At 36.7% G+C, this 26876-nt stretch overlaps 1 protein-coding gene across 1 annotated transcript in view; it reads left to right on the top strand.

Moving 5' to 3' along the window:
* The window catches only part of Luzp2 (leucine zipper protein 2), a gene marked incomplete in the record, with an annotated part of 425545 nt that overhangs the window by 253 nt on the left and 398416 nt on the right, over positions 1-26876 (top strand). The window contains 1 exon segment of the mRNA XM_005401738.2: positions 1-220. Coding sequence (XP_005401795.1) covers positions 159-220 — 62 coding nt within the window.

Here is a 26876-nt window from a genome sequence, read left to right on the forward strand (position 1 = left end):
CTCCCCGCGCCAGCCAGCGCCGCCCCAGACCAGGCTCCTCGGGTCCGGCTCCGCTGGACAGGCTCCTCGCTGCCAGGGACGCAGCCGGTCACCGAGGCGCGACAGGACCCGGAGCAGAGCAAGGCAGCGGGGGCAGGGGGACCCCGGCCGGCGACAGCATGAAATTCAGCCCCGCGCACTACTTGCTGCCGCTGCTACCCGCGCTGGTCCTCGGCACTAGGTGAGTCCGGCAGCAGAGTGACCAGGTCCCTCCGCAGGTCGGCGGGAGGGCGAGTGCTCCGGGCTGCTGCCCTGGCCCCGGGAAGGAGGTGGCCCAGCCACTGGGGTTGGGGGTGCTCTGGGAGCAGAGTCTGGGGTGAAGCCAGCTCCTTGGAGAAAGTCTTAGCATGGCTCCCAATAAGGGACAAGAGCTTCCCTTGAGAAGGAAAAGAAGACGTTATTTTTCCCTTCCTGCCCTAGAAGGAGTGGACAGAAAGCATGCTATTACGGAGCAAAATAAAGAAAGGAAGTGCAGACACAAAAAGGGGATTGTCACCAGGCAGTGCCTTTCAACTGGAGCTGTTTTCATAACCACAGAGCTCCCCACCTTCCCTGAGGGTGCCTGGTTTTAAACCCAGGGAACCAGAGCGCGCAGAAGATGCTAGAAAGAGCTAAAGACTTGCACAAAAGTTCCTGGACTCCTGCGGTGGCTTGTTCTGATGTCTTGAGTGGGCGCAGTGATAGGTGTTTTCATCTGGCTGTGTTGTGAATAGGTTAGAAGTTAGAACACACTCTGCGCTGATGCAGAGCCCCTGGTCCGAAACAATTAGGTACTGTGCTGGCTCCCTGGCCTGAGATGCGACTTAAGCCCCGCACAGAGGAGCTATTTTCAGTGGAGAGTTAAAATGCAGTGACTGAGAAGAGTTCTGTGACTTGGTACTGTTGATCAAGTCCCAAAGTTGGTGATGGCTTCGCTTTCTGCTTCCACAAGAGTGGACTGTTTCCTTGCCCGGGCTGTCTTTATTCGGCATGACCTTAGCATCATATTGGCAGCAACTTCTTTCCCTTGGCTACCAGAAAATAAAATAACCCACACAGGATGGCGATTCTTTCAAATCTAAATGAATGGAAACATTGTTAGTTTGCACATCTGATGGAAAAATAAAGGCGAGATATAGAGTTACATGCAATCTGGAAACGGAAAAACATAAAACTTGTTTCCTCTTAAAACCTAGATGATAAAGTTCTTCAGTGCATTTCTCATGTCACACTTTCTTTCAGGCCTGTGTAACCAAACTTTCCTTTCTGCTTAGGAGCAGCTGCATTTAGCCCTAATCATGCATTTAGTCTTCTTTTATTCAAGTAGCACAGGTAACCTTTCCAGCCTAACACAGAATTTGAGTTTTATTTACTCTAAGGTTTCCTTGCTACTTCACTTCATAAATGCACATGGTTTTCAAGAAAGTCAGTGTCTCATATTATTATCATCACTGGCCCCAGGTAAAACCCTCTTAAGTAGACTTGGTTATCACTACAGTCACTGCTACAGATTATGCCTCTCAGGTATGCTTGGATTCTCGTCACTCATTCTCATATTTACTTACGGAATCTTCTAGAGAAAGGATATTTTCAAAATTTGTACCCTTAAGATGGCAGTCAACATGTCTATAGAACAGTAAGTATTTAAGCAATGGCAACAAAGCCTAAAGTGACTGTAGAGAGAGTAAAAGATGCTATGACTTCAGTGCCCAAAAGTTCCAGTCTCTCTCTCCCAAAGTTTCCTCAGTTATAGACTACAAAGATCATCTTTTTCCTCTTTTCGGAGGTGTTATTTTCTGTGAAGATAAATGTATTTAACAAAAGTCAACATGTTTACTACAAACACTGATATAGTAATCCTAGTTCTCTTTAAATATGAAACTTCTTTAATGCTATTTATATGAGAAGACTACGATGAATCTTCAAGTTTATCCAAAAAATATGCTGGGTTTGAGAAAAAATAAAATTTTCATCAACTGATGAAAATTTTCATTGGTGTGAGTTCTTTGTAGTAATTCATTAAGCTGGAAACAGATTACCTTGTGACTGAAAAGATTGAGAATGAACGTGGTACTATCAATATGTCACTTTGCAGGAAGCGAATATGTTACAAAGGAGGTTAGCAGAAGGCCCTTCTCTTTGTGGCATTTAACAGTCCTCTCAGGCATGTGAGTAATGTCCATGGTAGTGCATGAGCTGAATAGCTTTGTGGGAACAGTTGCACGAGGAGGTGTGAGCTTATTGTCCTGCTGGGAAAAAGGTGTAGCTCAGCCACAGACACCTGTGATGGAGGATTTTGCAGCCAAAGACTTCTGTTAACTTGTTTTCTTAGTCAGAGGTCCTGTGTGTGAAGCAGATGGTATTTCCTATGCTCAAGCAATCTTGAGGGTATCAGCAGAGGTTGGATAATGCCAGTTTTTCCTATACACTTTGGGGAATGTCACAGCTCTTACTTTCTTTTTCCTTCTCAAGTGTTGTGAAAGTGGGGCAGAGACCCTTGGTGCCAAAACGTGTTGATTTCATCATCTCTCTCTCTCCTTACTACTTTGCTATTTTTGCCCGTAGTTCTACTGTTCATTTCTGTTTTAATGTAAAGCAACGCTGAAGCCAGGGCTGCAGTTAGAAAGACACTGTGATTATTCTAGTTGCAAGGATAAAAGTTGAAGGCATTTCTACCTTTTATTTTATTTATTTTTTTTTCTACCTTTTAAATAGAAATTTTTGAATTGCTTTCTGTTTGTTCCTCCTCCCTACCTATTCTTTAGCAACATTAGACATAGAAATACAAAGAAATCCTGGAATTTCATTGGTACAAGTAAAGTCAATACCTCTCCCATTAAAGTTACTTTATCCCTTACCCCTAAGAGCTAAATATTCGCCTTCAACAATAGTCAGTTTTTCTTTGTTTTTTTTTTCCCCCCGGTAAACACCATAGAAACATCAAAAACGGTTTAATTTCCAGGCATATTGTCTCTCTTTAGAAAGTACATACAAATTCAAGAAGTTCAAGTTAATGATATGAATAATGTAGCTAATACAGAGACCCATTTAACCTCTTCACAAATAAATGTGGTCAAAGAAAGCAAACAAATGTGTTGGTTTAATAGCTTCAGAGTAGAATGAATGTACTTTTTAAATAACCTCCTTTTGCAGAAGTATTAAATTGCTATTTCAAGGCAGCCAGTAATTCACTTCAGAAAGGAGTAGTGTAGGTAGTGAGAGGAATGGTAGGGTAGGAAATTCTTTAGAAGTCCTTGGTGAAAAGGGACCCACGGAGAGCTAAAGGAAGCTTATGCTTTAGTCTGCTGAACCTTTGTTCCTTTATGCTGTGGTGATCCTCTTGACGCCTTTGGATTGTTAAATTTTAAATGACTTAATGGGGAGAGAGACAGGGCAGGGAGGAGTGCAGGTCTACTGACTTCTGGTGTTTCTCCATCAAACAAGAACTTTGAGCGGATGGTGTGCCATAGTCCTCCCAACGGGACGCACTCGGAGGTCTCTCAGAGGTGGTACCTCATGTTTGCTTTAGAATCTATTTCGGGATGATGCAGCATATTAAGGATGCTCAGACTCCCGTTCGTTGGGTTCTTTACTGTCACCTCAGGATTAAGTTCAGGAAAGGGTAAGAATCAAAGCAAACACATAATAAGTACACAATCTTATTTGTTTGTTGCTATTATTGTTGTTGAGGCAGAGTTTCACTATGTTACCCTGAAGGACCTCCAACACACTGTGTTTCTGCTTTAGTCTCCTAAATAGTTGGGGTTAGAGATATGTGTCACAATGCCCAGGGTCACACAGGAAATATATTAGTGGACACAAATTTGATGTAGAGAACAATTTTGTTTTAATCCCCCAAAATAGTCTAGTAAAGGAGGCTTTCTGCACATTATGTTCAGAGTAAGTTTACTTCACCTGTGAACCTATCCAGATTCTTTTGTTCATGGAAGAATCAGCCCATTCTGTGTAAATACTTAGAGTAATATCTTTCAAAAGAAAATAAGAAATAAAAATATTGCGACACTTGAAGTTCTAATTGTAGACCTAACTTACCTATTTCTAATAGTATGTATATTTGTTAAAATGACTTGCTTGGGGATTATCTTTGGACATTAAAGTTTGTCTATGTCTAATGATAGGGCAGCCTCCATGTGTTGGGTGTGATCTTGGCCTAAACCAAACTCTATATGATTGAAAGGAAGAGCTTGACATTCCAACCAGGAGATAAAAATCGCTGAAATCACTGAGGAGTATGTGTGAAGATATTTTCTCATGTGTCCTCTGAGACACTGTGTGAACCAGTTTTGGGGTAATCCTAGAGGATTTTTCACAATAAAGTCAATACACAGGGCTATATCATTTACATAATTTTAATATGATTAAATAAGCACTGCTTATAATTATGTATTTTCCACCAAGGAATTAAAACATCTATGTGAATTTGACTTTATTCCTTTAGAAGCATCAGTGATATTTTCAGTATAACTCAGCGAGTGTACCAGAAATCAGTCGGTTACTACCTGAAGCTTGAGGACAACAAACAATATAGATTACTTACAAATACATCTCTCTGGAACTAGACATATAAACAAGTGATAAACAAGATGAAAACTTGGCAACTGTGACAAAGTTCTACATGTGAAAAAAGGAGAGAGAATAATGCCAATTAAGTTCAATTAATCCTTATCTAGAGATGAGTAACACTTTGCAGTCAATATCAATGTCATGTCACAATTATTACTGTATGCATTTAGGGAAATTTTTTTGTCCTTTTGATCCAGATTTTCTATAGACAAAACAATATGACTTGCAGAACCAATTTCATAAGGTTATTTTAAAGACCGAATGAGTTAATTCATGGAAAAAGTTTAGAAGATTCTGTGGAACACAATATATACTCAACAAGGGCCACTGTATTATATTGTTATTAACTTGATGAAATTTTTGAATCTGTGTTCAATCTGGTCATAGATAGAGAGTAAATTGAATGCAAATTGATAAAATGAAACCAAATTAACAAAAGCACATCCATCATTCAAAAAAGGAAAGATAGAAGAGGAACCAAGAGTGTAATGAAAGTTACTGTACCTTCGCCACTTATTCTTTGTAGCTTGTTAGTGGCATAGCTTTTGGACATTATCCTACACTTTAGTGAAGGTCATGAAAGTAGCAATATTTAATTTAATCACATAGAATGTGATTTAGCACAAAAGTGTGTATTTAGCTACTTGTGTTCCTATTTAAGTTGCAGTTGCATTTACACTGTATAAATCATATCAAATCAAAGCCATAAGCACAGTTGTCAGTGAATATATAAAAAGGTTGTTTTCTAACTACACAGAAAATTGATTATAAGTTTTTTTTTTACTTTATTTTACATTTATTAGTTTCATCATTTACTATTGATCCCTAAATACAAAAATCCTTAGAAAAATTAAGGGAAGAAAATGTAAACCAGAGACCTTTTTCTACTGTAGAAAACAATTTGAGCACCACTGGTATAGAAGCCTAAGTACTTCATGTCCTAAGAATTATCCCACGAAGAGGAACTATTAGTAGGATAATTAGTCAGGCAGCTTTAGTGATCATCTGGTTTTAACTACTTAACATATGTTGTACCATGAACTTTTCACTCTTCTGCCATGAGAGGCTGGCCATCCCATAAAATATACCTATTTTGTTCCCATTGATTTATACTGGTGAATGTGTGCATGTATGTGGCACGTGACATGAGCCAACCCAGGGGGCCATAGAACAATGTGGTACTTATGGCAAAGAGGAAATAAATGATACAAATCATGTAGTCTACATCAGAGAGAAAGCATATGTTTGCTTAAACTTATTAGAACTGTTCTTCATGATGATTGCAAAGAAATGTTGAAAATGAGTCATTGTCCTCCAACACAAGCTGAAGGTCAACCAAATAAACAGTGTGCTCTGAGAATACCTTTGTAAGCTCTAGGAGACATCATTATACCAAGGGAGCTGACTGCACTGCAATTATGTCTGACTTGTTGGTGTTGCTCTGGAGTATTTTAATCTCTTCAAGTGTACTTTAAAGAGTCTACTATTGGGAAACATGCTGTGAACTTATGGTTGTGTTCTAGTCCAAAGCCCTACATTTTAGAAGTGGAAAAACTGAGGTTCAAAGTGGGTAAGACTTATCTAAAGCCAAGATGTAAACCAAAACTAGAACATAATACGTCCAACAATAATCTTTTCTATTACATGACGTATTTTTTCTGTTATTAAGTAACCATGAAGCATGAACCCTCACAATGTATGCAGAATTATTATTGTTATCATGAAGTATAAAGTAATTTTAAAGCAAATTCCCTGAAAACATGCAATCTTCATAGAACAACAAGCTATAGGCAAAGGGAGTTACAGCGAGGAGGAGCTAAACACCATTTGCCTGCTTGGATTAAATTGATTTTTGAAACCCGAGCTTCCCTAAAAATGATTTGAGGTCATTTTCCAAGTCAGTTTCACAGTTTTTAATGAGTTTTCCTCATCATACACAATTTGCTTTCAAACAACAGATATATACAAAATGCTTCAAGTTGACCTTTCAGTTATAAAGTGGTAGTCTTGTTGCTCTTGAGATTTATTCATTGAAACTATTTCCTATAATGTAGTTCCTGACACTTGCTCATGTATTCCTGACCTGTTACATCTATACTGAAACTCTATGTGTCACTGCAAAGCTACTATCTTGGAAAGATGAGTTCCTAAATACTTTCGTGTCCAGCTTTAATGTAAGACAACATTACATTGTGTGTTTCATACAGCTCTGCGCTTTCATCATATCTCTCAGTTCAGAGTTTATTTCACCTTTTTTATTTTAAAAATTAAACTAGCTAACAAAACAGCAATGAAGGCAAAATGAAAATATCACAAGAACAGCCAAAATGATACATGACCTTAAAACAAAATGATAGGAATTAACAATGGTTGCTACATTACCTACCCTTATCTTCAACGAAGTTGCTCAGTCCACCACAGATAAGAATGTAAAATTGATCAAACAATCAATGACAGTAACAAGTAAAAGAAAAGAAAATTGAAAATGATGCAGAGCCTCACCATACAAGATGGCAGGAGGTCAACAATGGTTCGTATAATGCATATTGTTGTTTTCAGATCAGTCTATATGGTTAACAAATTCAAGCATGCGAAATTGGTCAAGAAAAAAGAAATTTTAAACATTAACTGTTCCTTTCAATAAACCACAGACATCAGTAATACAACTATCACATATGTATTTCATCTTTTGAGTCCAGTGGTCTTATATTTTCTCTATCTGCATGTATCACAAATGTTTTCTTCTACTAGGTTTCCAAACAGGCGGAGACTTAAATATCTCATCTAGCAAATATAAATTAATAATATTAAAAACTTAGGGCCATTATGATGGCAGAAAACTTACTTTATGTCTTGCATTTCTGTAGAGAGAAGTTAGGGCCTCATGCACGCTACGCTACGCATGCCCTCAACCTATGAGTCGCACTTCCTTCCACACTTATTTCAGCTGTGTTTTGGTGTGTTACACACAGCTGTGTTTTATAGTCTCCCAGTAAATGCTAGGGCACATTAGCTTTATTACACATAAGTTAAAATTTAATCTATAGTTTTCTATAAGATTTCTCAAGCAATGAACTAGCAATTTAATAATTTTATTTAAAAAATTATTTATTTTATTAATTTAAAATTGTAGCTTGGTATAACCAATACTGTGAAATTATGGTTTATTTCCTGTTAAAATTCTGATTAGGGGAGGAAAGCACAGATACCCTTCCTGAAGGCATGAAACATTATCCACCTCTGGGACACGATACATTTTGGAGAACAACTAAGGAATAAATGTTGTATTCTGAATTTTAATCCATGTTGATAATAAAGTGAAGGTTATTGGCAATTGCCTGTTCATCTCTAGCTATTTCTTTACCTTTTTCACTCTTTTGATTATATAAGAACAGGATAGAAAGTGTGCAAAGACTTATTGCCCTTCCAAACTACTCTTGCGGCTCTATTAAGTACCTGTTGAAGGCAATACCGATTCATTTCACGTGTCCTACGAAGATGTCAGCTCCTGCGACTTCTCTATGTCTTATCTTAAAAGTACATGAGTTTATTATTTCCTTCATTTCATACTGAGATTCAAACCATGCCTCCAGCTTCTAGAAGCTCTTACTGATGAGTAGCTTGTTAAAGGTATGGAAGTAGAGGGAGAGGACAGAGGTTACCAAAAACGTTTGCCCCATTGCCTGGGGTTAAATCCTAAGATGATGCAATTAAGCAGAGATGTGGAATTACGTGAGCTTAGAAATGTCATTCAGCATCTCCTCACCACATTTTTCTGTTCAGTAGGAAGGTGATAACAGTGCTGTCCTCATACATTTCTTAAGAGGTTTAATTAAACTAATGTATATGAAGAATAATGTTCAGCTCAAAGAAACATAACTGCACATATTTCTGTTTTTGTGTGGGTGCAATGATTAAACAGGATTCGCCTTGCCAGAATGTATGTGCACCTTCAGAGGAGCAATCCTTTATAACAACTCATTTCACACTGAGGTAGGCAAGTTACAACCACTGAAGAGAATTTTGAAGGCCTTCCCTACCCCCTTTATAAATGAAGTATAAAATGAGTTATTAGAAGTGATCATTTTTCTTCAAGCTCATGCAGATACTTGGGCCAGATGTAAAAGCCAGTTCACTAATATCCAAATGCATCCCTGTGAGGGATTCTAATGAAAACTCCTATTTTTATCCCCAAGAACAAAAGAAGGAGAGCAGCATCACCTGATGTGTTTTCCATCTGAAAACTTCCAACTGTGTTCATCAGAAGGTGAAAAGTTAAAAACAGAGTTAATTATTAAAATTACATTCCCAAAATAATATTACATTAATAACTTTAAAGAAGACTCATGGTTCGAGTCTAAAACTGAAATGCAAAGTGAAGTGACACACCTGAAGCTAGGACAGGGTCAACACTGACAAGTCCTTGGACTATTCAGGGCCCTGAATCCCTTGGCTCGTCTCTCCCACAACTGGGTACGATGGTCATGACCGAGGCAAATGGCCCAGGAGAAGGGTCTGCGTGGGGAGGGGGAGGAGAATCACAGGGCGCAGGAGATGTCTGAGTACTGTGTGCTTGGATAGAAAAGTTCCCAATCAACAGCCTTCCTGCTTTTTGTGGTATAGTTTCCTTTTTCTAATGCCCACAGTCATTCACTGCTGATCTTTCAGGTAAACAGAGATGTGGGTATTGGGCAGGAAACTGGGGAGAATATCTGCCCTATAAAAGAAACAAGAAATGCATGAACAATTGAAGTGAAATGTTGGCAAGAAGCAAGGATGGCTGAAGAAGAAGCTTGATGTGGTGGAGAACATGCAGCGTTTTCCATCGGATGCCACAGAGAGAAGTGTCAGCTACCTCAACATGGAAGGAACTCACATAAAAATGGGGAAAATCATTTTCCTGATACTGCAGTTAAGAAATACACTGTAATATATTGAACAGATTTTGTGTGTTTTGCATATATCTCTATTCCAGTTGATCATTTATGGGATCGTAACGTACGTTTCCAATTAACCTGTTTTGGACTAAACATGTTTCTGGAACTGGGCTTAGTTTCCATTCCTTAATCCTGTGTCTTAAGAATACCTTATATTTATGCACAGTTTCACCACTAAGAAACTTGAGTTTTGAACATATTAAATAACTGCCAGTACTCACCAAGTGGAAGGTGATTAGATCTCAAACTATCATTCTGAATATGACTTTATAAATAAAACTATATTGCTGCTTATAGACATTAATCTATGTATTAAGCACACAGGAAAAAAACCTATCATACCAATAAGAATGATGAAGTAAACCATGTAGAAATAAAATGTATGTTTTCATGAGATAGGATAGCAACTACTGTTAATTTCTCTCATTTTGCTTTGAGGCCTTGTACCACTTTTTGTTGTTTTTGTGTTGTCTTGATTTTGTCTTCATTGTTGTGTTAGCTATTTTTAAATTTTAAAATAAAAAAAGACAAAAAACCCAAACAGAACAAAAAAAAAAAGAATGAAAGAAATTCTATAGTCTGAAAACCAATCAAATTAAAGCTTTTATTATCAATGCAAATTTTGTTGGCTAAGTTCATTGTTCCTATGTAGAAAATGTGTACGTCATTAGAGTGGTGTTTCTCAAAATATACTCCTGGATGCATCTAAATAAGAATACCCTGGTGTGCTTCTCACAAACACTGATTTCAGGTCCTCTGCTAGACATACTAGGTTAGGCGCACTAGCAAAGAGGCCAGTGAGTACATACTTTGATGAGGAACTTGCTTTTAGACACATAAATGTGTATAAAAACTTGCAAATCAACGTTCCAGTGTTTGATAACTATAGAAAATCTAGAATACTTTGACCTTTTTAGTATTTATTCCATAGAAAATTGCCTATGAAGTCAGGGAGTAGGAATGTGGCAAAATATCACACATACTTTCACATGTTTATAAATACCTTTAATAAGTGAGCATCTTGTTTTGCACTGAGCTGAATTTATCAGTCAGTTTACATGAAAACCATACCCTGCCTCACTATATTTTGTTTGTTTGTTTCTCATGTACTACTCTCTTTAAAATAAAAAGAGGACTGAGAAAATGCAAATATCATGTACATGAATCACATGATATAAAATGATTTTACTCGGATTCATCAGGGGATGCAGCCCTTTCAGGAAATACATACGAGCAAGGTGATGCCCCTCTAGTGCCCAAGCGCAATGAAAACTTAACTCCACTTCAGGAGCCATAGCTTCCCCAACTCCAAATTTAATAGCAAAGAAGCATTAAAACCATGACCCACACATGAGGCCATGGAACATCTTATGCCTTTTTATCTGTCCACGAAATCTGAACTTTCTGACCAACTGGAAGTAATATTTAGCCTGATAAAAACAAAACTTTTGATACTCTTTCTTTTAGTGGTATTTTTTCAGGATGTGGAAAGCAATATTGGAGAATATATTTTCTGATTTAAATAGAAAGCGCAACTCTTATCTCTAATTCTTGACTGTTCTTGCTATCTAGAGAATCAGTTAGTTCTAAAGTAGAAAAGAATAAAAAACTAATATAAGGCCAAATAATAGCAACTTTGCAATAATTATCTCCAACCAATATAATCCTCACAATAAATTTCCGAGGTGTGTCCTTTCCATCACCAGTTATAGTTGTGGGAACTAAGGTGGCCAGGGTTGAGATGACTCTTCCAAATCTATGGCCTGGCGAGTAGTGAGTCCCCGTAATGCAAACCCCAAATAGTGCCTCTGCTCAGGCTTGTAACCACTATACCTAGGAGCCTCCTAGTGTATTAAGCAGAGTACTTGAAGGAGTTCAATTTCTGTTGCCTTTAGTTTTCAGTTCTGGTTTTATACCCATGCTGTTCCTCAAATAAACAGGTATCCAAAACCAAAATAAAAAATAACAAATAGCAAAGAAAGGAAGGAAAATTGTAACTTCCTCTCAAATATCCTTTAAGACCTTAACTGAAAATGACAAAGATGCTTTCCATAACTTTCTAATGAATTATCTTCTTTCCTTTATGTTGTAAAAGGAAAATAATCGTACATTATGAAATTGTTTTTGTGCTGGAGAGGTGTTTTGTGAAAATGCCGGTGGACTCCAGTCTTCGCCAGCCCAGTTCCGGTTCCGGTTGTCTTCCGAGTGTCCCCTCTGGGCTGCAGGAACGCAAGGGTAGGAACTGCGTTGACCTCTGTTCAGATTACAGAACATCACCTGCTACTTGTGTGATTCTGGGTAGCTAACTCGGCTGCCAAAACTCAAAAGCTAATTGTTAAAATAATTTATAACAGTAGCAAAAGTTTATTGGCTTTTTCTACATGTGATGATTGTGCTATTAATTTATATAGAGTTATTCTGAATGCTTTTCAGTATTTCATGAAAGCACTTTATAAATTAAGGTGTTAAGGATTAGTGAAGTTAATAAATCGAAGGTTACAAAATTAATACGTGATAAGGATGGAATTTGAACCCACGATATTATAGGCAGTAATCTTAAAGTCAGTTTTCTGAGACAATGAAGGTCAGCGATGAGTTCTGCAACATTTAGACATATGGGAAGTAACTCAAAAATAAAGGAGCTGCGAAAATTACTGCAGACTGTTGAGCAAAGGAGTTCTGTCATTTCCACCCACGGATGCATGAGGTGGGGGAGGTTTAGTGGGTGTTGGCGTGTTCCCCTCATTGTACGCGGACCCTCAAGGTGTGTCGCATGATGAGTACTGTCACATTTTGTTTCACAGATGTGAAAAGGAATAGACTCACAATCTGAGGTCAGTTTACCTTGAGAAACTTGCGTTAGTAATAGCAATAAGCATTCATAATGACCATAGCAGCCCGAGTTCCCTGAAGCTCATAAACTTTTCCTGGAACTGCACTTCCATTGATAAGCAGAAGGTGGCACTGTGAAGTACTAGAGCTGTGTTCTATTTCATATTTAACTACACCTACACATTCATCACAAAGTTAGTTAGCAAGAGCATAATTTTACATACAAGTTATAGACCTAGAATATAAAGATATGTATGTACATCTATGTAGTCTGTGATATGCACCATACACGGAAGACATATGTAGTAGATATTAAAATAATACAATTTTTGTAAATATATATATTGTGCATAGATACTTTCCAGTTCCCGGGGGACACATCCTTGAAAGTAGGCTATTTGATAACCATGGCCATTGGCTTAAGTTCCCAAATCACTACAGGGTTTCCTTTCTGATATCTTTGTTCCTGGAGGAACTGGGACAGAAACTTTAATAATGTACCCATTTCCACTACCTACTCCTTCAACACAAGTGGTATCAAGATACCCTTTAAACACACCCTCGCAGAGAAGTGGGCATCAAGTGAGAGAGACGAAATATTACCTATTATAATGCTTTTGAGAAGAAAATTAATTTTGCTACACGATCATAGGTCTTCCCAGCACCTTGCATAGCAGTGAGGAATAATCTCAGCTAAGGAGACTGTTTGAGGTGACAGCTGCATGGTCCACACCCAAGCTCTCGCTTCCAGTTTCACAACCTCACAGTTGCCTGGGACGCAGTCAGTTGGAGGACAGAAGCTAGCGTTGCCGGCTGCGCGCGCATGCGCAGCACACGAGGAGGAGCAAAGCTAGGAGAGCGGTGCTCTGGGCCACCTGGGTCTAAAATGTGGCGCTTCACACTGTCCTATCCAAAAAGGGGAGAAAGGGCCAAGCGCCAGGCAGGACTGAAGACAACGCAGCCTCAGTAAGGGTTTATAAAGTTTTGTCAAACGTGGTTTTTGGTTCTACATTTGTTTTTGTACATTTTTCAAGACTGTGTGAGCACCTCTTTCTAGTCCTTGCTCCCTTAGTTGGTTAAGATGCACTTTTTTCATACATGTTAGAAAATCTCAAATTATAGTTTCTCAGACAAGATCCAACCTCCTTGGTCTCTCTTAGAAACCTCACACGATGTAGAAAACTTAGGGCAGATGGGTTCTCCGCGGATAACAAGAATGTAAACAGGGCTGCACTACACCTTCATGGCATGAAATGTCTTCTCCAACAGAAACTCTTCTGTCTACTGCAAATTTACACACAGATGATCCTGCAGATGATAGGTAGTGGTCTGACTTATCACTGTTTTCAACTTCAAAGTGCAGCCAAAGCTCCACTCAGTAGAAAATGCACCTTATTGTGTGTACAACCATTCTGGTTTTCTGGTTTTCTGTACAACCATTCTGGTTTTCTTCTCAGTACAGTATTTGATAAATTACATGGAATAGTACATATGCTTTATTTTAATGTGAGCTTTGTGTTAGATGAATTGCAAGGTAATCAAAGTATTCTGAGACTAAGATAGGTTAGGCTAAATTATGCTGCTTGGTAAGTTGGGTATTAAATGCATTTTTAATTTACAATATTTTAAACAGAATAATGTCATCAGGATATATGTCAAAAAATCTGCATAAATGTATCCATATATAACATCTCTGTGAAATGACTATTTATATAGATATGTACATGTATATGAATATAGATTTCAAGCTAAATGTTTACTTAAAAAATTCTAATTTAGAAGAAATATTTAAAAATTTTTTGATTCTGTTTTGAGACAGGATCTTGCTATGTAGTTCAGACTGGCCTTGGGCTCACTATGTAGCCCATACTGGCCTCAAACTCACAGTGATCCTCCTAGCTCATGCTCCCCAGTGCTGGGATTATAGGCATGCACCACTGTGCTCAGAGTAGAAGAAATATTAAAACACGTTGGGCCCTGAAAATATTATGCTGCAAGTAAAAAGAAAACCAAGTACCTAGATCTTTGCATTGGGTTACTCAAAGATGTGATACTTGTCATTAGTTAAAAATATAAAGCAAAACAAATATTGTTGATGGTAGAATACTGGTAGCATAATTATAAGAACCTTCTAAGAATCCTAACATTCTTTTCTTGGGAAAATAAATTCAGAAATAGAACAGAAATATGCAAAGGCATGAAAATAAAATAGTAAATATAATTATGTATAATCCTCCCACTATTCAAGGACTATGTGTCTGGCTGGAAGTAGTTAAACACATGGGACCCCTTGTAGCAGATGAGTGGGTCTCAGTGGAACAAGGTGTGTCCAGAATGGCCCTAAGCACCAGCTTCTGAACTTCTTCTGTGTTCCTATCATTTTTTAAAACCTTTTGAAAGCATTCATTTGTCCCTAGTAAATCAAATTTCCAAAGGAAAGTTTCATCTAGAAATGAAACTGACTTAAGGCAATGACCGACCCATCTAAATCTGAATCTCAGTATTCCATGTAACTAGTTATGTGATCATAAATGGACTGTTAAATATTGAATATGTTAGTTTTTTATGGCTTAGCTGAATTGGAAAATAATCTCAGTCTTCTAGTGAAGATTAACACACAAGGATTTTTTAAAAAAGAACAAAATCCTGGCACTCTACTTGCTCAGTATAGGCTTCTTTCATTGACCATTGAGTTACAAAAATGGAGGTGGAACATATAACACAATTTCTATAGGCGGTATCCAGATCTTCTGTGGATTAAGAATGGGAGTATCTGTGCAGGAAATTGTGTGACTATTAAAGACAGCAAAAGCTTTGCATTAGATTCTGTACTCTATGGCTCTCTGTGTAATTTTTCCTCGTTTGAGAATTTCTTTGTACCATATGTGTTATTCTGTTCTTTCAATCATTGCTAATACAAAAATAGTGATATTTTCCATTGCACATTCATACCATAAAATTTTAAAAATACTTGTTTGGTAGGTGATTATGTTCACCATGGGGATTCGGGCCATATACCTGACACCTTTAATTCTTTCTACTTTTTGTTGTCCTCCCTTCCCTCTCCTCTCTCTAAATCTCTAGTTCCTCTTATCATCTGCAGAAGATCTAGCTCCCTATTTTGTAACATCTGTCTTTTACTTTGCTGTCTAAATTATTTGCACTTTGAATTCAGTTGATTTTTAATTCTTATTTTCCATCTTGAAAAGTATATATGAAAGCTTGCTTGAAAATGCAATTACCAACCTAAGGAATTGTTACTAAAGATTAGAAATGCTACACCTGATTATTTTATGTGAAAACTTTATTATTTCATCAATATCACTTTTATTTTTTGCATATCTAATTAATGACTCCAAAACATGTACCACTTCAACAAGGGTATCTGTCACATTACTGATATTTTAAATATATTTGAAACTATCTATTATTTATTTCCTTAAACATTCATTTAAAATAGATTTAGCAGATGTTTTCAGGTAATGAAATGAGAATTTAGTCTTAACATAGTGAGAAAGGGCTTTACTGCTACTGAAAGTTATTTTCTTATTGTGTCTGAAGAAAGAAAATTGTACGTGTCCAATGTAATGATAACGAAGCTCTGCCATGATTATCACTGAGAAAATAAAATCTATCCTGTAAAATAACAATTATTTTTAATTATTTTTAAAATGACCTACTCCAGAGCCTGTTTTCAAACATAAAGTACTCACTTAACAGTTTTTCTCTATGACGTACTGAATGGGAAATGAAATGGGAATGTTGTAATACAATTGATGGAAATAGAGGGCATGATAAACTTTTTATGCTTTATTAGTAAGTAAAGTAATTCCTAATAAATAAGGCTAGAGACTAATCAGATAGCACTATTGTGCTAGATATTTACATTGTCTCATTTAATTAGTACTTTAGACGACTTACCTAAAGATGCGATAAGAAACTTGGTTCAGCTAGTCAGCTACCTAATGGGAAATTCAGGCTACAAGGTCCAGTCTGAATCTAACATCTAGCATTTTATCATGTTAGCCATTATCGTTGAAGATATTTAATTAATTGCAAAACCTTAAAGATCTATTTTCCATTTTTAATAATCTATATTTATAGTTTGAGTTAACACAAAATAAAGATATCTGAAGACTGCATTTGTTACAAATGTTTAATAGGGAACATCTTTCTTCGTGAAACTAATTTCAGAGAAATCACTAAATTTTTAAAGAGCATGGTTACTGAGCATTCTTAGTAGTGTTTTGAGAGGGTTCAGTGATGATTGAAGCATTCAAAGGTGACAGTGTATTTTTATGCACTCATTAAGATTATTTTAGTCTCCATAGTATTCGTTCGTAATTTAATGCTAGCTCATAAGGAATGGTTTCATAAACCAGTTTGTTTTCATAGTCATACCCTACTTTTTCCTGAGATCTAGCTTCACATTGATTATATTTGTTTTTCAGGCCTCTAGATTTGCACTGTAGAAATTTAATGACTCCGCAGATATTCAGATACCTTATTCTGATGAGGTATTCTGTTTCTGAGTCCTAAACTTCACTGGGAAATTCAATCTGGCACCTGTGAAGATGTATAAAATTGAATGTCATATTAGGAAGAAAGACAAGTTTTCAGTGAAAGATTCCTCCTCTGACTCTTTGTTGTTTTAATATATTTATAAAATTTTGTGCTTAAGTCTATGGAAAAAAGAGAGAAAGTATGAGATTTTCAGAATTCCTATTCACTGTGAGCATATTGGAAATGAAGATATTATTTCTCCCTCTTAGAAAAGCCTTGGGAAAGAGGTTTTGCATTTATCCAAGATACAGCTTCAGTGGGGCATTTCTTTAAAGATACTGGAATTTGTTCAATTCTCTTGGCTTTGTTTCATTGGAATTTCGTTCATTTATGATTTTATGTGAGGAATTCTTTTTCAGATTTTAGCAATATACTGTCATCTGATGATTAAATTCTAGTCACAGTATGAACTCTCTAAAAAGAAAAAATACAGTCATATATGATAGAATTTTTTAAAAGAATATTATCAGTCCATATATTATGAGTAATGTGCCCCCATGTGAACTGGTGAGTTTGTGTAATTCTCAGAGGTATTTTAGTTGAGACAGTCTTTAGACAGCAAGGTACTGCAGTGCAGAAGTGAGGTAGATATCTATTGCTTTCTCTCAACTTAGAGACCGCAGCAAATACTGGTTTGAAAAAAATTATAAATGTTTTGTTTTTATTATCCAATTTCTTTTTTTTTTTTTTTTTTTTTTGGTTTTTCTCCGGTACCGGGAACCGACCCCACGACCTTGCGCTTGCCAAGCAGGCGCTTTTTGCCGCTGAGCTAAATCCCCAGCCCCTTTATTATCCAATTTCTTTAGTTTCTTTACTTCTTTACCTTACTATCCGATTTTAGGAGGCACATAGTTATGTAGTCGATTTTAAAGTGTCCTAAGAACTTAAAATATCCCCAATCGCTAGAATCTCTAATTTTGGAGAATTTGAATGGGAGGATTTTGGATATTGGCCTAAGTCTTCCTAAAAAAGGAAATTGGATAGAATGACGGCCATCAGGATGCAGTGGAATTATTATGGATAGAATTTAATGAATGCCACTCTGCAAAAAAAATTGCTATCTATTCCAAAACTCAACAGTGTATGACCAAATGTAAAAGTTCAGAAATAGAACTGTTATCAACAGGAAAGGGGCACAGACTTGAAAATGATTGAAGCAAACATTTATGTCTATGATTTTATTCGAGCATCAGTGTGAAGTCCTCTCTGCCTTAGAAATCAGTAGTGACCTCTGATTTTCTGTGTAGAAGAAGCAAACATATAAAGAAAAGTTTGTGAAAGTAATGCATTTGTGTAGAGGAAGATTTGTGTGCTTAAATTTCAGTGAGTTTCTGAATAACAGTTAAAAGAATGCTTTCCATTGGAGAGGGACTTGGAAAATCTCTCTCTTTTCCCATCTCAACCCTCCCCTCCCTCCTCCTTTCCTCCCCCCATCTTCCTTGTCTCTGTTAATCCATTTTGAGAGAAGGGTTACAATGAAGTATAGATCAACATTAATTTCAATAATATTACAACTATTACATGGGCCAGACTAGGTTTAGAAAACCACAACAGTGTATCACAGTTAAATAAATTACAATAGATCAGAGAACAAAAACAAAATGCTCTTTTTTCCCTGTACCATGGTGTGTTCACTAAATCCCAGTCAAGAGGACTCTCTGCATAGAGAGTCGTGAAAATCATTATTATGCAAAAAGTCAGGAATAGAAATTCATATACTCATAGTCACTCAATTCTGGGATACTTATTATTTCCACCATGACCAGGTTACCTACTTTTATGGAAATTTTTTTCAACTTTAACGACAATAATAAAAATAATAAAAATGACACAGAATTTGAAAACAGGATGATGAGAAATTAACAATGGTTATTACATTGCATACTGTTATCTTCAAAGTAGTTGCTCAAATTACCGGATATAGGTATGTAAGACTGATCAAACAATATTAACACTGTTCCTTTCAATGAAGGAATAGAAATTAGTAGTACAATTTTCTTAGCTAATGTATATATACATTTATATATATTAGCTAAGATATATATAATATATAATATATTTTATATTATATATTTTATATTTTATACGTCTATATTGGGGAGGAATATATATATTCCTTCCTTCTTTTCTTCTTTCCACCATTCCAGTTGTTCTTTCCTTTTTGAACAGTTCCTTTACCTTTCACAATATGTATTGTACCTTTTGGATTTTATTTACTCTTTCAGTTTCTTACACTAGAGAGACAATACAATGTTTATAATGTGTGAGTCTGGTTTATGTCACTTATGAGTATGGTCTCTAGTTGCATCCATTTATCTGTAAAAGCCTCATGTTTATTTTTCCTTATAGCTGAGTAATACTCCATTGTATAAAAATACCACATTTTTTTATCCATTCCTTGGCATTTGGGTTGCTTCCAAAATGTAGCTATTAAAAATTGAACTGCTATAAACATGGGTGCACATATATTACTGTGGTATGATATTTTTTATTCTTCTGGGAAAATACTGAGAAGGGGAATGGCTGTGTTAAATGGCACTTCTAACCCTAGTTTTTTGAGGAATCTCAACACTGATTTCCACAGGGGTTGCACCAGTCTCACTCCCACCAGCAGTGGAGAAGAGTTCCTTTTTCCCCACAGCCCCTCCAGCATTTGTTATTGGTTGATTTCTTGGTGATAGCCATTCTATCTGGGGTGAGATGGAATATCAGTGTGGTTTTAATTTGCATTTCTTGGATAACTAATGATGTTGAACATTTTTTCAAGTATTTATTTGCCATATGTATTTCTTGAGACAAAACATAAGCTGGAAGTTTTATTGCTTGGGCAGCATAGAAAAAAGTCATGAATCAATCAGTGGCTCTTCTTGCAAGGCTCAGAGCAGAAGGAATCTTGACTGCCCATGTTCTGCTTACACTGTGGATGAAAAACTGCGTCCCCAGCTCCAGCTCCTCTTATTTAACTTAGAAGCCATGTACAATGCCAGGAAAAGCTTTCTAGGACATCCTGGTTCCAGGGTAGAAAAGGAACAAAGCCTGAGTATCTTGGGTGCTTCCTTCCTAGTTCTCGATGTCACAGTCCCTAGGAGTCCCAAGAAAAAGGCCGGGACAGTGGTGCTCAGCTTATCCCGAGGTCAGAATATTACATTCCCAGCAGGGTCTACAACAGTGGTGCAGAACCTTTTAGAGGTTTCAGTGGCACAAACAACCCACTGCAACACCCATGCTGTAGGTTTGCCATCACTGGTCTGTCATCACTCTTGTGAACGATGGGCAACAAATGGAGAACTAAGTCAAAAGCTACCTGTGGAATTTGTCTTGCAGTAAAAGTACTCCAAAGTGAATCAACTCAGCAGAGGATATAACTCACATCAGTTAAACCCAAATTCATTGAAACATACACTAAATTTCAGTATCATTGGATGAGAGAAGGAAGTATGCAGTGATATTAAATCATAATGTTATACAATCATTTTTTTACCTCCCTACAGGGAAATAAGCATGGACATTCAAGTCGTTATCAGGTCGCGGTAATAACAATAGTAGCAGTAGCCTTTTCCTTTTTTTGAAAACACAAAAGCAGATAAGAATCTTTATAGGTCTTATTTCCATACTGAACTCTTTACAAGTAGTATTTCATTCTCTTTAGATTTCATCGCACATTTTTTAAGAAACTTTTTTAGTTTTTCTTTTCTTTTTTTCAACACTGTCATTTTAAACATGATGAGTCTGAAGCATGGGAAGATTAAGAATGTGCCTAACCATTACAGTCAATGAATGGGTCAGGTGGGAGGTTTAGATACATATTTGTCAGAAGAAATTTACAGCATGGGCCCTTTACCACAGTCCATGGGAGCTTTGATCGAGACAGGAACGCGAGAGCCCTGAGGAAGGCTTTCTCTACACACTGCGACTTCATCAGCAGTCCACTTCCTGGAGAGCATCTACATAATAACTGGTTATCCACACTGCATTCCTTCCTGCAGCCAGGTATACCTGTGTTTTCTCATGTACTTATAGTCATATACTTCTGCCCATCTTTCTATGATATTTGGGTCACTTTGTAGGAGCACTATGCATGGCTCACGCTCTGATTCACGCATTCACCCTCCATAGCTCAAGGTAGCTAGAAGTGTTCATCACAGTGGTCTCTCCAAACTGTCTTTGATGTAGTCTATTTCCCTCTTCTTTAGAGCACAGTGTCATTATCTCCACTGTGTTACTTCAGGCTTGTTCTCACCATCAGAGCCACGGGATCGTCTGTAGGACTCAAACCCTCATGAGATTTATGTTCTGGAGTAACCTTGGCAGTCTTACTCAAAGCGAATTGTCTGGAACTGAATACACTGCAGCAGTTGTGCTTCGAAAGAGTTGGACCTGGTTTAAAGAAATATGCAATTTGTCTGTAGCAGTAGGTGTACTTTTTCTGTAATCTATAAACCCTACTTCAAAAAATCAATATAATCTCTAAAGATCAATTTTTATCAACCTTAAAACTCACTGAAATGCTATCCCTGAACTGATTTTGACTAGTTGGAACAGCATCCCTGTAAAAATCTCTTTTTTCAAAAACCAGTACCATGTAACCTGGCCAAAACTTGGTAAGTCACAACAAAACTTATACTTGTTCTTGAAAATTAATTAAGGGAAATAAGTAGGGATAACTAGGGATTTGGAAGTTTTATGGCTATTGACTGAATATTCTCTATTTCTCAAGGTTTTGCAGACACGAGAACCAGGATGGTGTGTGCATGTGTGTGTGTGTGCGTGTGTGTGTGTGTGTGTGTGTGTGTGCATCAAAAGAGCATTACAATAGAAATTGGTTTATGTGTTATGAAGACCAAGACATTCCCCAGTCTGCTGTCTGAATGCTGGATACCTAGGAAAGACAATGATTCATTTCAGTTCAAGGGAAAGATCTGAGGATTATGAGGCTGCCTGGGAACATCCTGGTCAGAATCGAAAGCCTGAAAATAAGGGGTGCTAATACCCAAGGAGGGAGAAAACATCAAACAGAGAGAGGAACTTCTTTCCCTCATGTTTTTGTTCTATCTGAGCTCTCCAGGAGTGCAAGATGCCCACCCAGGTTGGGAAGGCCGGCTACTTTACTGAGCTCGCCAATCCAAATACTCAGTTCTTCTACATGCTCTTTATGTACACACTCACTATCGAAGCAGGCTGTAACCCAGTCATATTAACACGTGAAAGTAATGGTCACATATGATGACCCTTAGAGCAACACAAGCCTCATAGCAGCAGGACTGTGAATCCCAGACATGATCATGTCCCTACCACCTTCACTGTCTTCCCTCTAGAACACAGATCCCCTTCCCAAGTCACAGAAAAATCTTTAGGGACATTTTAGAATGGAGAAATAATTTGAGGTAAAGATTCATAGAAAATTTAAACCAAGCCAATCGACACCTGCCCCAAAATGTTAACCATGTAGAGTTGGTTGTGAAATACATTCAGAAAAACCTTGCATTAACCATAAAGCACAAACTTCTATGATGCTATTTTACATTCAGAAGTTTCATGGCAGAAAGCAGTGATTTAATTTCTTGATTCAATTTTAGAAATTGCCTTTTTGCTTTCAATTTTCCCCTAAGAATTTGTGACATATACTAGTTTGCAACCAGCTAAAAAGTCTTTGACACAAAAGTTTTTTAAAAAGCACTTTGTTTAAGCTGGGAAATTGAGACAAAATGTTTTTGGGTTATAAACTGATCGACTATACATCCTGCATTCTAAGACTAGGTATTTCATAAGCAGTTTTTTTCTATACAGATTTATATACTCAGAATAACAAACTATCCAATGGGAATATGAATTTATGATGTTTTAGAGGTAATAAAATGCAGACCTCATATCCTACCATGGGAAAAAAAAAAGAAACTAATCAAGAGAGTTTAAATTAAATTAAGAGAGTTTAAATATAGCCCAATTTTGGGTTATATTTTCTGTAGAAAATAATGTTGTCTTATTGAGCATTTTCTCACTTGTTGGTGGATTTTGAGGTCAATGAACTGAAACCAAGCTGGGGCTATAGCAATTACTGAGTCATGGGTGTGCAGGGTTATGATCAAGTCAGAAGTGTGTTGATGCTGGTTAAGTCCACACCATGCATGGCTCTAGAGAGAAGCAGGACAAAGTTGAGAGTAAACAGTATGTTTTTTAATTCCCTAAGTCTATTTTTGTATTTAAATATACTTGTATATTTACTTGTAAATACTTTTGTATAAAGTATAAAAATATACTTGCAAATACTTTTGTATTTAAATATAAATATGTGATTTGAGGTAAGTTTTCAGGAAAATAGACTTTTCCAGCTCTGTTACTATGTGTGGTGAAAACAGAGGGGCTAGGCTAAGTGTCTAAAGCAATGTTTCTTCAGGAACAATAAGCACCACATTTCAAAATTAAGAAAACAAATCTTGTTCATGAACTTTGTAAACATACAGTATACATACCATGTGCATAACTTGATATTTCATGCCTTACTTCTCACAGAGTAATAAGATAACTTTCACGGAAGTCACCATACTTAGTTTAAGAGAAAATATATCTGGGATTAATAACTATGATTCCAGTGAAGCCGACCACAATGACAGAACAGCTGCTTTGCAGTTAAAACAGATGGTGCCTTTCGTTCCTATTCAAATTTCCTTTTTCTAAATGGCATAACGATTGAAAGCCTCAGAGCTGTGCTGTCAAAACTTCTATATCATGAGACGGGTTTATGGAGGAATGACAGTAGAAATGCTCTATAGTCTGTATACATGTTTCCTCGGACTTGCAAACTGGAAATATTTTCTTTTCTCAAAAATGCAAGAAAACATTTAGAAAGCTTAATATTTGGCATAATTTTCCAGGAGTTTTTGTAATAGGCAAAGCAGCTGATTTTAGTAGGAGGGTATATAACCTGAGGGCAGAAAGTTAAGAACATAAAATAATTATGGTGGAAAGCAATAAGACAAACTTCTCATTCTGGATATTTTCATAAGAAGGCACACTTTCTTCCATGTCTGTGCCTTTAAAAAATTGATAACATAGCCTAACACCATGCATCGGAATACAGGGATTTGGGTATATATGTGCACATAATTTAATGAAAATAATTCTAAAATCTGTTTTCAGTTGCTGAGTTGTAGTTTTTGTTTTACATATTTTTCTAAAAGAAGCAAAATCTGTTTTACTCATCTAATTGTTAAGTAAAAGACATGAGCACACCCAGGAGCCTTAGTCTATCTGCAAACAAGTGTCAGTGTGCAAGTGAGGTGTGGGTAGGGAGAGGGCCTTGGTGGTTCTGAAGTCTTCTACGGGCAGAGTCTGAGTCTTAGGATTTTCAGTGTCCTACGCAACTCATTGTCAAAAGCCCAGGACAAGTGCAGAATTAAGTAGGAGGTTTGAAAAATTGCCAGGTTTCTTGCATTTGTGGTGACCTCTAAATCTTATTGCCAATCCTAAAATAGTCTACACTGGCTCTTCTATAATCAACTAGGAAAAGGTCTGAGATTAACTGTACAATCACCTTTTTGACAGTAAAAAGCTTGTTGAGCTCTTAATTGGATTTTTGGTCTTTATGTCACTCAGAATGACTGACAAGATTTACGATTTTATGTAAGGCAAGATTTAGCATAAGACAAGATTTACAATTTAAAGATTTTTATATTGATAGTTTAGAGCAATAAATAAAGATACTTAAATGCATTTAATCATTCTACTCCAAGTTTCTCCATTGATAAAGGACTTTTCTCACACAATTATGGTCTGTTTCATTCCCTTTACTCAGGCAATTTTAATATTACAGTCTTCTCTCAGATCACTCTCTACCAATTCATGTTTCATATTTCAACAATTGTCTCATCTCATGATCTCTAGGAAATTGTTCCTAACAAATAATCCAACAATAAACCTTCATTGACCTATTCCATCAGCTATGAGTGAGATTCCTTCTGGATTGCACTTTTGTTACACATTGCCTTATAGATGCTTTTGAACTTGAGAAGTCAAAATGTTCTCCACATACCATGTTCCTGTAATAAATGTTTACCATTGCACATCCTGTGCAGATATGGGCCTAACTAAGTAGCTTCTTTAAATTTAAATCAAAGTTTAATTATGAATAGAGAAAATTTCACACTACTCTAGACAATCTGGAAAATACAGAAGAGCATGGAGAAAAGTACACTAAATATACATTAACATTTTAAATAAACTTCTCATACACCAGATATCCTGCATAGTGAATCTTAATGATATTATGCAAATGAATTAATACATGCTAACATACATAACATATGGAGCTTAAAACCACTGATTATGAAATATATTCGTTCACAAGGATCTGGTGCATTGCAAACAGTGGTGATGGTTCTCAGTGTGTCATGCTTATATTGATCACTGAGCAGTAAATCAGGACCCTAGTACCAAGTACTCACAAGTTAAAAAACTCATAACTGAATGCAGTACTACTTAAACTGAGGTTCTTCAGAATCTCTCTGAAGAAATATAGATTCAGTGGACTTGCCTTTTATTATAAGCCTGCATCTTTACTTTTTATTAGATCACTAACCCTAAACAGGTACATAACTTTAGATTTATCTTCAGTTGTAGAGACAGTGGCGCATAAAGCATGAGATCAAAATTAAAATATTTTAATTATATATAGTATGTATTACAATGAAAATAAAATTTTTTTAATATAATATTTTTGAGTCCAGCCTTTGTGTTAGTTAAGGTTTTCCAGGGGAACAGAATATATTTATGCAAGGAACGTTAAGTATACAGGATCAGAAGCAAAAGAGCCCACAGTAGCTGTCTGCAGAGTGGAGAACCACTGTGAACCAGTAGCCACTCAGTCCAAGAAGATGGAATATATAGAACAAGAGAAATCAAGCATGCAGCACCAGTCCAAGGCCAAAGACCTGGAAGATCACTGGAGAGTCCCTGGTAGCAGTCTGTGTAGGGGGCTGAAGAACCTGGAGACCCATATCCAAAGGCAAGAGCAAGAAAAGGTGCACCTGCTCAGTGGACTGGAGCTCTTCCAGTGCACATGCTTCCTTCTACTTTCCCTTTCGGTTCCATTCAGGTTGCAAGCCTATTGGTTGGCGCCACCTCTCTCAATTTGCTGGCCTTCATGTCAATCATCCACAGATACATCCAGAACCTGGCTTTACTAACCTGCTACACACTTCGTAACTTGTGCAAATTGACATATCGTGATTAAAGTTCACCGTCTCCTGAAAAATCCTGAGGTCAGGTCAAACATAAGAGCAATGAAAGACTGAATTGATACTTTTATCAATTTATCTCATGAATGAATCAGAATTTAAGTTACCTTAAACAAGGATGTTGGATAAATGCTGATATAGAATAAGAGTCTGGTTTTCAAATTAATGGTCTTAGGTGCTGCAAGTTTCTCAAAAGTTGACCTGGCTAATTCTATCATGTGTTGCCAAATGATAAAGATGTTCAGTTCTACATTTTATTCAAAAAGTGATGTATTAAATTTTAAAAATAAGGTAGTATTCAGTGCATGAACATTAAAATTCAAGTAACATCTCCTGGTCTCTGGCGTTGGTTTCCTAAGGTGATAAAATGTGACAAATGTAAAAATATATGCACCCTCTATAAAAATGATGTGCCCTTGTGAAAATGTAAGCTGTACGGATATATGCTGGTTACAAGGACTTTCCTTTGTAGACAAAAGCATATTTGAAAGAGTCCAATCTACTGAATTCTGAGCTCTATAATTGAAAACTTATTTTATTTTTATATTTTCTTATCTTAAGAAATAAAAGAAGGAAAACCTATTAACAGATATCCATTTACAAAATACATTAAGAACAACACAAACAAAATAGAGTTATAGGCAAAGTTGTAGGAATTTAAAAATAGTCATTGTATTACTTATTGATATCTTCAAAGTGGTTTCTCAAG

Source organism: Chinchilla lanigera, unplaced genomic scaffold (assembly GCF_000276665.1).
Source record: "Chinchilla lanigera isolate Chin_1 unplaced genomic scaffold, ChiLan1.0 scaffold00075, whole genome shotgun sequence".
In the NCBI taxonomy this organism is placed as follows: domain Eukaryota; kingdom Metazoa; phylum Chordata; class Mammalia; order Rodentia; family Chinchillidae; genus Chinchilla; species Chinchilla lanigera.